This window comes from Diadema setosum, chromosome 8 (genome assembly GCF_964275005.1).
Source record: "Diadema setosum chromosome 8, eeDiaSeto1, whole genome shotgun sequence".
Lineage (NCBI taxonomy): Eukaryota > Metazoa > Echinodermata > Echinoidea > Diadematoida > Diadematidae > Diadema > Diadema setosum.
The window spans coordinates 37,619,708-37,631,952 of record NC_092692.1 but is presented as its reverse complement, the minus strand read 5'-3'; the positions used below and the strand labels follow the sequence as shown (position 1 = coordinate 37,631,952).

Genomic DNA, 12,245 nt, shown 5'->3' with positions numbered 1-12,245 from the left:
GGTTTTACACTAAAATTATCATTATAATCCATTTCCTTGACCCCCAAAACATGGGGTTAGACACCAAAACCATCACATTTGACCAAAAAATAGCCGAGTTATAACCAGAAATGTCTTTTTAAAGCCGAAACGGCGACCAGCTTTTCGGCCGGGGCACCCTGGATTGCATTTTTCGTTCTTTTTTTTTTTCAAAAATGGTGTCAGTACGCACAAAGTCATCAAACTAAGGTGTGATGAGCATGTTCTGAAAATGTCATCCTATTTAGCCCATCTCTAAGAGATATCAAGAGATGACGACTGTAATATTTAGCCTGTTATTTAGAGAGTTCCTTAGTTGTTTCTTTAATCAGTCAGAATAAGCACACGATCTTGGCAGTAATTTGTTGTATTACAATCATGACGAGTTTGAACAATGCAAATGCTTTAGCGATATCGATTGCATCGGATGCCCAAGGGAAGAAACGGACACTGGTCAAAAAGTATATGTGCACATTTTGTTAACACGCAGGTGATAGGTTGATGTTTTTATTCTTCTAGGTCTTGGGTGCAAGTAAGGAAGTTTGCTGAGGTAGTACATCTGCCTCCGGGGTTTCTCGAGAGGGGTAACTATACAGCATAGCAACAGCATCATCTCTGTGGGGATTGGTTGGTGCTGCATAGCTAGGCACTAGTCTCTGCGTTCAAACTGTACTAATTTCAAACATTTGGCATCTCCCTTTTTTTAGAAAAGTGAAGTTTCTCTTTTTCACACAGATTTTTATGCCTCCACCACGAAGTGGTGCCGGAGGCATTATGTTTTCGGGTTGTCCGTCCGTCCGTCCGTCCGTCCTTCCGTCCGTCCGTCCGTCCGTAATGAATTTTGTGGACAAGGTAACTATCGAAACCTGTTGAGGTATCCTAATGAAACTTGGCATATATGTGTATTAGGGGGTGAAGTTGTGCCTATCAACTTTTGGGTGCACATGCTCAAGGTCAAAGGTCAAGAGGTCAAGGTCAAATACATAAAATTTCACTATTTCCACCATATCTATTGAATGCCTGAAGATATTTTCTTGAAACTTAGTGTATAAATGTTTTACCTAATTAAGATTCTCTGGTGAAAGTTTGGGTCATGAGGTCAAAGGTCAAAAGGTCAGGGTCAAATACATAAAATTTCACTATTTCCACCATATCTATTGAATGCCTGAAGAGATTTTCTTGAAACTTAGTGTATACATGTATTACCCAATTAAGATTCTCTGGTGACAGTTTGGGTCATGAGGTCAAAGGTCAAAGGTCAAAAGGTCAAGTAAAAATATTAAAACTTCTTTTTTTTCTCCGTACCTTGGAAAATTGTTCAAGGTATCTTCATGGAACATAGTATATACATGTACTGACTGGAAGTGATTATCTAGAGAATGTAGGGTTCATGGGGTCAGAGGTCAGGGGTCAAAGGTCAAGTGCAAGACTTCAAAATGTTACTATTACCCTCATATTTATGCAATGCCAGCAGGGTTATTTTTTTTACACTTGGTGTATGCGTGTGTAACCTAATAGAAATTCTCTGGAAAGTTTTTTTTTTCTCTTTTTGCCTCAAAGGTCAAAAGGTCAAAGATCAAGTGAAAGTGCTGAACTAACTTTTTCCTCCATATCTCGGAAGTGGCTCAAGTTACCTTGAAACTTAGTACATATTATGCATGTTCTACCTGAAAGTAATTATCTTATGAATTTTAGGGTCAAGGGCCAGATGAAAATGGTAACAATTTACTATTCAATTCAGAAATTGCACTTTTTCTCCACACCTGTACCTTGAAAATTACTCAATTCCTAAATGTATGAATGGGTCAAAGTCAAGTTAAAGTCCTTAAATCCCTAGATACATGCTCTCCTATTCATCCAATTAAACCTACTTCAAGGAAGGTGAACATTCAACACATTTGTGACAAACTTGTCATTCCAATATTTTGCCAATTTTGTGAAAATGTAATCACACAGTGTCCACATGTACTATCTAGACCTATTGGGAAAATCATGCATTATGGCGGAGGCATACCAGTCGCCAAAGCGACATTTCTAGTTTCATTTATCAACTACCACTGAAACTTAATTGATAAGCCATTGTCTTTTTAAGATTATCATGGCAATTATTTGATACGTTGTTCACACAATATACTTGTCCTATTTGAGTAATAATGGAAATACGTCTTGTATGGGCGTGTTTGACTTGCCATATCTTATATCTTACATTCAACTTTACTACATGTGTAATCATAGCAACACATCTTATAAACACAAACATTACTGATACTTGTAAAGTGAGTAACACTTCACTTCAATATTGAGATATCACGGCTTTGTATGACACATTACAACGCACTCTTATAACGACGTAAGTTCAATCTCGCTCTTCACACTTGGAGGAATACTTGTGATTGTTTTGTAAACTGTACTTTTGTTCACTTTTAGAAATGTGTTATTTTTGTCTTTGAAGAAACGTTAATCATTGTTTCTCTTATAATAATCGACAAAGCTGTTACTTTTGATAAGTTAGATGAAACACTTTTATTGCACTCAAAATGTAACCAACTCTACTCTCAAGATGAATAGTTCAACATCTAAACATTATCACAATCCCGTGATCATTGTCATTTCATTTCCCGTCAAATTCCGGTATCTATCCTATAAAATAGATAAGTTTTTACACTGGTCCATATTTTCGACCTGATCTTGTGATACGATATTATGTTGAGTCATCTAGCTTTGTTGCATTAAGGATTGTTTTCCGCTGTACCTCTTCTGATGTCAATTCTGTTTTGACAGGAGCATTTTTCCTTCACATTCCACTATGCAACTTCTTGGAAACTTTGTCTTTGAAACAACAACGCTTTTCGCTTCGATCAAAGTAATTTCATTGCACTTTTGTTTCTTGGTCAGCTTTGTTTGCACATTCTTTATTACATTTGGTTTCAGCAGCTGACTAGCTGTTGGCAGGGTGGTCCTTGTCCTCCTCTGCATCAACAATTGTGCAGGACTAGCATCTAGCCCATCGATCGGTGTGTTCCGATAGTCAAGAAATGCCAAACCTGGATCTGTTCCATCTCTCATTGCCTTTTTCATTAGACATTGCGATTTGTACTGTCTTTTCAACTTCCCATTGCTATGTAGAAAGTGATGAAGACGTGACATCATGCTTGAATTGGTACTGACAAGCAAACTCTTTGAACTGGTCACTTGTAAACTGTGTACCATTATCTGATACCACAATCTCCGGTATACCATTACGTGCAAAAGTGTTGTTTGCATACTAACTTCAATTACTCTTACGCTAGACATTTTTTTTTTGTTTTTGTTTTCCATGTTCAAACGTTATCAAATAAAACTGTGTGAAACAAAACTCAATTTTCAATTAATTGAAACTCGAATCATCCCATCTTTGTGGTTGAGAGATTTGTGTTGGTCGTGTTGGTGTGCTTTCCCAGGGCTGTTGGAAGATACTACCTTTTTACACGTTCAAGTCTTTTCAGGCACAGAATATTCATATTTTTTTCTGTCAATTATTTCTCCGACATAAAGAATTGTAATGCTGTTCAGATAAATTCACAGTCAACATAACAAACGAAAATTGCACAATAAAGTATATTACTGACAGTGACATATAGGATAGTAACTATCATAAGAATCTAAGATGAAAATCATAACCCCATTAAAAGGGTATTTCTAACAACATATTCCTTTGTAGAGGGAGACAAACTGAAGAAACTCAAAAATTTGAGCCTTCACCCCTTTGAATAATATCTTTCTTTTATTTAACATATTCCTTATCATAATCATGAATTGCAAAAAGAAAAGGAAAATCATCAAAGAATGGACTTCTTAAAATATTATAAAATAATGAAGAATAACAGGTACATGCTAAGGAATGAACTCTCCCCTCAAAAGCGTGTTTCCGTCAATGTGTTTATCTCTTGACCAACATTCAGTGATAAAATGGACCTGCGTTTCTACTTTTTTCGACATTACATGTAGCGTGTACAAAAGTAAAAATTTTGTGCTGAGATTTCAAAAACTTTGTTATAAAGATGGACGTGTCTTAGGTAACGTTAACTTTAATTTAAATTCTGTATAAAAAGAATACTGTTTTTACACAGATGAATTCAATTTTAATTTCTAGGACACGAATAAGAAACATCTCCGTTCAGTTATGGGATTGTCCCCCAGGAGACGTCCCCGGGGCAGTTGTCAGGTGGGAGTTGTCCTCCGGGGGAGTTGTCCCCCGGGGGAGTTGTCCCCGGGGGAGTGGTCCCCCGGGGGAGTGGTCCCCCGTGGGAGTGGCCCCCCGGGGGAGTGGTCCTCCGGGGGAGTGGTCCTCCGGGGGAGTGGTCCCTCGGGGGAGACGTCCTCCGGGGGAGTAGTCCCCCGGGGGAGTTGTCCTCCGGGGGAGTGGTCCTCCGGGGGAGCTGTCAGGTGGGAGTAGTCCCCGGGGGACTAGTCCTCCGGGGGAGTGGTCCTCCGGGGGAGTGGTCCCTCGGGGGAGACGTCCTCCGGGGGAGTAGTCCCCCGGGGGAGTTGTCCTCCGGGGGAGTGGTCCTCCGGGGGAGCTGTCAGGTGGGAGTAGTCCCCGGGGGACTAGTCCTCCGGGGGAGTTGTCCTGATACGAATAAATTCAATTCAATTCAATTCATTTATTATCTTTCTTCTTTTTCCAACAAAACATAACAGATTTAATCAGGAATTATATCATAAACGTATACATTCAACTTTGCAAAGGATAAATGGTAAAGGTATGCATGCAAAATGGCAAAAAAAAAAACCAACAAAGTTATGATTCAGTTGAGAAAAAAATGGAGAGGTCCACTAAAAAGCAAGCTTGTATATTGTGAACCACTCGAAGAAAAACTCAGAGATAAATCCAGCTGACTGCAGCCTTTTTATGTTTTAGATCCGAAAACTGTTTATTCTTTAAAAATCCATCGAAAGTATCTTTTGAATGCATAAGTCTTAATCCAAACATTTGAAAATGTCAAAAATAACGATTGTACCTTTGTACAATGTAAGAATAAATACTGATTATTTTCAGGTTCTTGTTGGTAGAAAGAACAGGTTGTCTGTTAAAAAACAAAAATCGATAATCGGTTGACGGTCTTAGGTGTAAACTTCACCTTGTAAACTACATAAATTGAAACCCTCTGCGTTGGGCTCCTAGTCTAAGGATCTCGAATTTCTTTGTCGATATAATCATAGATGCTTTGAACAAAACGCACACGCACTATCACACACACACACGCCTGCGCGCACGGGCACACACACACACACACACACACACACACACACAAAATCATATCTGAACCTCTCTATCGAAATGGATCTAAGTTACTTTCATTAAAGAACGAACTTGGCGATATAAGCTGGATGGGTTCAAGTGATTAGTTTGAATGTTGAATATGAAATTTTCGTGTGCTTTTTTTTTAAATCGTGATCTTAATAATCAGTTTCTTAAGTTTCAAGGTGCATCTCAGAGATATACAGCACTAGCAGTTACTACTCTGAACTTACGTTTCCCCGCTTCATTTCTGCCATCATTTCGATCGTCGCGTTACTTCTAACGAAGCCATACTTGAAGACATATCGCCCGTTAACTGACTTTCCATACACGTACCTGAAACGTAATGGTTTAAAGTTTATTTCAAACATAGGAACGTAGAGGAAACAGTGAACACAATCAAACAGTAAACTGGTCTCCACTCTTGGTGTTGTTGATGTTGTTATTTTTAGTTGAGGTTAATTTGGGAGAAGGGATGGACAATAATGACATGTGAGTCATTTCAGTTACCAAGTAATCTCCCCTATATCAGTGTTACAATTTAGCGCTGCTCTCCTGGAGTATTCCCATACTATTAAAAAACACAAAGAGATTATATGTTCGTGCTCGCTAGACAATTGCTAGAGCAATTGTATAAAGTTGGACAAGACACACCTGAATTCATTTTAGTGTACAGACTCTTTCTCTTACAGTTATATGTTATCGCTGCATTGTAATTGCCTCTTTAAGACCCTCACAAACATTTCAACTATTAAAATTGTTAGTCCGTATCTGCCGCAGATGTAGTGGCCGAGTTGGTAAGAGCGCCTGTTTCTGAATTACATGAGCGTGGTTTGGTATCGTGGGTTCGAGCCCCACGGAGTCCAACAGGTTTGTGTTACAGCAAGGCACTTTTTCCACAAAATATTGCTGCTCCCAATCGAGAAGTACAAATGGGTACCCGATAGTGTGACAGTGTTTATATTATCTATCAGCATTATGCGCGCCTGTAAAATGGCGACTGGCTAGCTGAGATGCACCCAACGGAGTGGAGAGTGTGCACTGTCAGTATAAAAATTAAATTTGCAAAATCAAGGGTCACAAGAGCCATATTTTGGGGTTTGTGAAACGAGATTTGCCAAATTTTGTTTCACCATTATTCACTTCACATTGTTTTTTAACCCTGGAGCTTTTTTTTTTTTTTTTTAAGTCATATAAGCATTTCCCGGTTCTTTTACTTGGTATGATTAAATCAGTTGGTCTTAATGTTTATGTGTTCTTGGTTTATCTTTCACAAACTCTGATTACTCGGGGCTCATAGCCAAACAAAGCTTGCTTTCATGTAGCTCCCATCATATTTCTCTTTGTACAACCCAAACCGAAATTTCGACCAGTTATCATAATAGCTACTGTTTATACCATGTAGTATGTACATTGTATATTCGTTTGTTTTTCGTACACTATGGACAAGGTACAAGAACTTGTGATATTACTTTTGATATAATATTGCAATATACGAGAAGTATGAAATAGATTTAGTTTAATTTGATTTAGTTTAATTATCGCATCCTGCAACCACCCCAGGTGCCAAATTGGGACATCAGTGCCACTGCCACGACAGATTTTCATTTGCACGTGCAGGTCCTCTACTCTACAAATTTGCAAATGATTGTCGTAGTAGTCAGAATGGTCAGGAGAAGCGGGAAGAGGAGCTAAATCGAAGATTGCTTTTGCACAGACCTACAATCACAAACGAGGTTTAAGTTAAATGCAGTTTGATAATACTCAAATACCGAAGCAAAAAAAAAAATGCATAATTTCCTCACATTACTTCATTATGCCGCCAAAGTAATGGATGGTATTCAGGCAAATGCTCTTCCGCCACAGCTTAAAAAACAACAACAAAACGATATTTAAAGTATAAAACATACTCACTTTGCCTCAATGTCTACTTCGAGACTTTGGGAATCCTGCAGAATGTATCCCTTTTTTGGATGTACAGTCACGGAGAAAGTCGGCAACACTGTAAATGTTTAAATGTATTCATGGTCAACTTCCACCATCTTTCATAACATGGTTAGGTTTGATACTTCTGTCCATCCGTACCCTACTCGTATATAATGTAGAAATTTCCATCTTTCCAATCCCAAATTATTAGTGACACACAAATCTATCAGACATTCGGGTCCGGACAATTGGAATAATCTCCAGGACAACATAAAATCTTGTTCAACTATTTATTCTTCGAAAACTTCACTTATATAGTTATCTCTGTTATTTGATAAAAAGTACTGTATATTTCATTTCATGTTTCTGTGTATGTATAATGATCAATGCAATTATGTGTTTTTATTTGTGTACTGTTATCGTTTTATTTCAATGCCCTTGTTATTCTTTGTCTTTGTCTTTTTGAAATTTGTATTCAATATGTATTAGATTGAACGCAGAAATACATCAAGTCAAACACTATCTACGCAAACTGGCTAACATGCATTTCTCGAGATAAGAAAAATTGGTATTGTTGATGGCAAGATTTCTTATTCTTATAAAGTCGTATTTTGCGTTGCAGTTGCAAAGAGAAAGGAAGAATAAAGTTGCATATTTTGACACACTGGTTCTCATGTTATTGATGATATCATGCCCGTAGTTGTGCAGTTTGGGTTCACAGTGGATAAAGACAAATATTTCAGGTCTTTCGCACACTTACCATACTCTCTGACTTCAAAGGTCACGTTAGTCGTCAGCTGAAACTAAAAAACCGAAAATATGAATATTTGTGTCCTTGTTTTGGTAAAAAAAGCATAATAGAAACAGTTGGCTTTCAATGCTCTCATGGTAGGGGCACAGAAAAGCTTGAAATCATAATAAAATCCTTTCGGTTGTTAAAATAACTTGTAATTATCTTTTCAGGAGTCTCTTTTCCACGTAATTGTAAGCCTGATTTTCAGCTAAACATTTTTCAAAATAACATTATCTGTATAAGTAGCCGTACAAATGCATTCACTCTCCATCTGCTTGGGCAACTAACAAATCTCTAACTGTTGACAAAATATATAAGCAAAAAAGGTCATTTGAAAAAGTTATACCAATAGCAGTGAATAGTCGATTATCACATTATAGTCGAAACGACCTTTTTTTTTGATATTTAATTTATATCGTCTCAAGCTTCCCTCAACATAATTATAATATCGAATGATGTGTCAATGACGAAGTATCATTGGTAATTCTGATATCAGCAGCAGAAACAACAACAAATAAATTGCTAATATCCTCAGCGAATTGGAAACATGTGCTTACATTATGTCCGTAAAAAGCCATGATAGTCCAGATGCCGAGCATTGGCCTCGCTGAAAGGGTGAATGTATCTTGAATAAACCCATCGGGCCTGGCTTCTGTATCCTTGAATCTCTTCACACTGATTCCTTCTGGATTTTTTATTTCAACGTGAAGCTATACCAAGAAAAAATGGGGCATATCAGTCACATTTTAACAGATGATGATACATCGCGTGACGTCACAATGTACTTTCAGTAACAAACATGATATCAATTCCTACGCGTCGCAGCTCCCTGGCGCAAAGAACATAGTGTCCCACAGTGGTGTTCACAAGTTTGTTCATACACATCTGTAGTTAACTTTGTGAAAACGTTCTTATAAAACAGTGTGAAGAGATTTCACACTGTGTTTCACACTTAGGGACACTGTATTCTTTCCAGCAGGGGATGTCTATCAACTTGTAACATGTCCAACTCTTTTGACCACCAGCAAAAATAGATGCATTATACTACCAAGTCTTGAAATATATAGAAACAGAATGATGTAACGATACAGATAATACGTTCAGTAAAGGTGGCTTTTTCAATTTTCAAGTACGTATGATGCTGAGCATTTCTAGAAAATATGACATTATAGATTACAAACAATTATAGGTAAAGAAAAACGAAGAATTTTATATAAACAGAGGCATATCCAAAGGGGACGCGCCCCCTTTATTTTTTTTGTTAAAAGCAAAGAAATAAAAAGAAAAAAAGGAGGTGCGTGCGCCCCCCTTGATTTTGTGAAGGCGCTATCAATTTACGGAATTCCTAGATTCGTCCCTATATACATATATCATATATTTATATTTACATATATACCGTGTGTCTAAAAAAAAAAAAAAAAAAAAAAAACCACTATACACTTTTAAAATGGCTGCCAAATAAGAAATATATGATTCTGGGGGGAAATGTTTATATGTATGAATAGCCTATGGACTCAACTTTCATATGACACCAAAAAGTCTACAAACAAATCATGCTTGAATGAGTACTGCTCTCTTTTGTAAAGGGTATGAAAATTAGGCTGCGCGGGAATTAGCCTTCCAATTTTGCGAGAGGTGAGTCCGTTGGAGCTTACAAAACTGAAGTTGATATGATAGGCCTAAATTTACGATCAATTGCAATCTGTGGGAAAAGATGTATTTGTAAGGATAGTTACAATATGGTTTCATCTTTCATATGACACCTAAGTGGTATTCTGTTACCATAAAAGAATGCTGCTGCGGTGTGAACTGAGGCCTCTCCATCTTTGGTTGTCAGTCCAAGACTCCAAGATGAATGAGGGCAGAGTAACAACTTACAGCTCTTAATTCATTCTTAATGTATCATGATCAAGTGACACACTGTTACACACTGTTAGTTTTTTAACATCACTGACTTTTAATAAAAACCTCCACCCCACATTGAACAAATAAGAGTGTGTAACATGGAAATTGCAAAATGTATCATCACCTCATCCTGACTCACATGAACACATTACTGAGTCTACCAGGGAAATTTTCAATGCTACAATAAAACAATTTGCAACTGCGGTTCACTCATGCAAAATGGTTTGGTTTAAAAAGCCATCAAATTCATTCAGCAAACCCAAACTGATCGCACTTGATCATAAATTTATCATATCAACTTCAGTTTTGTAAGCTCCAACGGACTCACCTGTCGCAAAATTTAAAAGGCTAATTCCTGCGCAGCCTAAATTTCATACCCTTTACAAAAGTGAGCAGTGCTCATTCAAGCATGATTTATTTGTAGACTTTTTGGTGTCATATGAAAGTTGAGTCCATAGGCTATTCATACATATAAACATTTCCCCCCAGAATCAATATTTCTTATTCGGCAGCCATTTCAAAAGTGTATAGTTTTTTTTTTTTTTTGGACACCCTGTATATTACTATATATACATATATATATAGTAATATATATACATATATATACATACGCGCGCGCGCGCACACACACACACACACACGCACACACAACTTCTCATATTTCTTATTACGTGAGTGCCAAGATGGTTCTGTCAGTCCGATCCTCACTACTATATAGTGCAATGTGGACGTGCAAATGCCGTATAGGCATTAGCCAGGCTAGCGCAGGAGGTGCTTGCTCTGTCGTTGTTGTTGTTTGTTTGTTTTTTTTTTTCGACGTTGACATCTCTGTCCCTGTTCCTCCGCAGGTCTCACTTCGCAGCCTGACACAGCAGAGATGACTACGGATGGCAAGGCGGTTCCGTATTACACGCGTATACAGCCGTTGCTTCCCACTCGTAAGAGCGGATGCTGCGGTATTTTGTACTTGAAAGCTTTTAGTGTGTCCTTGTAGCGCTTCCTCTCACCTCCGTGAGAGCGCAGTCTCTTTGACAAAGGTTCGATCGTCGGACAGTCGGAGTAAATGTTCTTCCCCTCTGAGCTGGGAGCGCTTGAGCATCGCATATAATGAATACTGTCCATTCGGGCTCTCCGAAGTACGCTGTACGTCTGTGTCTGGCACTTTGTCCTGCCTTTTGATGTGCAGCGATCAGGCATTTTATGAGAAAAGAGTACAACTGCCTGGTATACCGGTTGTACACTGTCCATGTTTCTCAGGGGTACATGTAGAGATCCCGCATAGGGCAGGTTGACTGCGCGGTACACCTTAAGTTTGTTTTGAAGACTTATTCCTCTTCTCTCCCACACCCCATCTCTGAGTCTGTCGAAAGCTTAGCAGGCCCTGGCAATTCTGCAGGAGACTTCTTCGTCGATGCTGATATTTCGTGACAATATGCTGCCAAGGTACACAAATTAATTTTTCGGCCACTTTAGATTTCTCGCCGTTGACCGTGATGGTCGGCCGTGCAGAGAATTGCAAGAGCTGGCTATTCAATGTATGGCCTCAGTCTTCTTTGTGCTTATCGTTAGACCGAAGTCGTCACAGGCTTTGGCGAATTGGTCAAAGCTTTCCTGCATGTCTGACTAGGTAGGGGCTATACTCATATACAGTTCGCTGTCGAAAGGAAAGAGAATGTCACGGGGATATCTTTCTGCACTCTCGATTTTGCCTGCCGTCTCTATTATTTTGTAGAGCTTTCCATCAGTTCTGAATTTCTGAAGCCGACTCTGATGTCACCATGGAAAGCATATGTCAATATGGCTGTGAACAGGGTTGGGGCGAGGTGTGGGGCAGCGTAGTGACAGGGAATGGCGCTGAGTGGTTTCCGTATAACTTGCAGGCTATCCTGCATGCCGCCATTAAACTGACTGGTCAGTGAGATGAACTTTGCAGGGTACCCGAACTTCGCCATGATCTTCCAGAGCCCTTCTCGCCAGGCGGTGTCGAAAGTCTTAGTCATGTCTACGAAGATTGTGTAGACCGACATTTTGCTCCTGGCATTTTTCCTGGAGTTTTCGCGCTGCGAACTGTGCTGCCACCCTGAAGAAGCCGTATTTACGTTCTGGTAGAAAACCTTCCTCCGAATGGTCATTCAGGCAGTTCAGCAAGACTCTGTCCAAAATCTTTCCGGCAACAGAAAGTAGCGAGATGCCGTTGTGGCTGTCGTACGCCTTTCGATTTCCTTTGCCCCTTGTACAAGTGGACTCTAGAAGCATCTTTAAGTTCCTTTGGGGTTTTTCTTGGTTCCACATGGACTGGATTAGCTCAGAAGCTTTCTAGTG

The 12,245-nt window shown here is 39.0% G+C and overlaps 1 protein-coding gene across 1 annotated transcript in view; it reads right to left on the bottom strand.

Annotated features, from left to right (window-relative positions):
- Window positions 1-12,245, bottom strand: part of LOC140232241 (complement C3-like) — a 149,290-nt gene that overhangs the window by 110,320 nt on the left and 26,725 nt on the right. The window contains exons 5-8 of the mRNA XM_072312375.1: window positions 8,576-8,728; window positions 7,986-8,028; window positions 7,214-7,301; window positions 5,533-5,635 (exon numbers count right to left, since the gene is read on the bottom strand). Coding sequence (XP_072168476.1) covers window positions 5,533-5,635; window positions 7,214-7,301; window positions 7,986-8,028; window positions 8,576-8,728 — 387 coding nt within the window. The remainder of the gene's footprint in view (window positions 1-5,532; window positions 5,636-7,213; window positions 7,302-7,985; window positions 8,029-8,575; window positions 8,729-12,245) is intronic.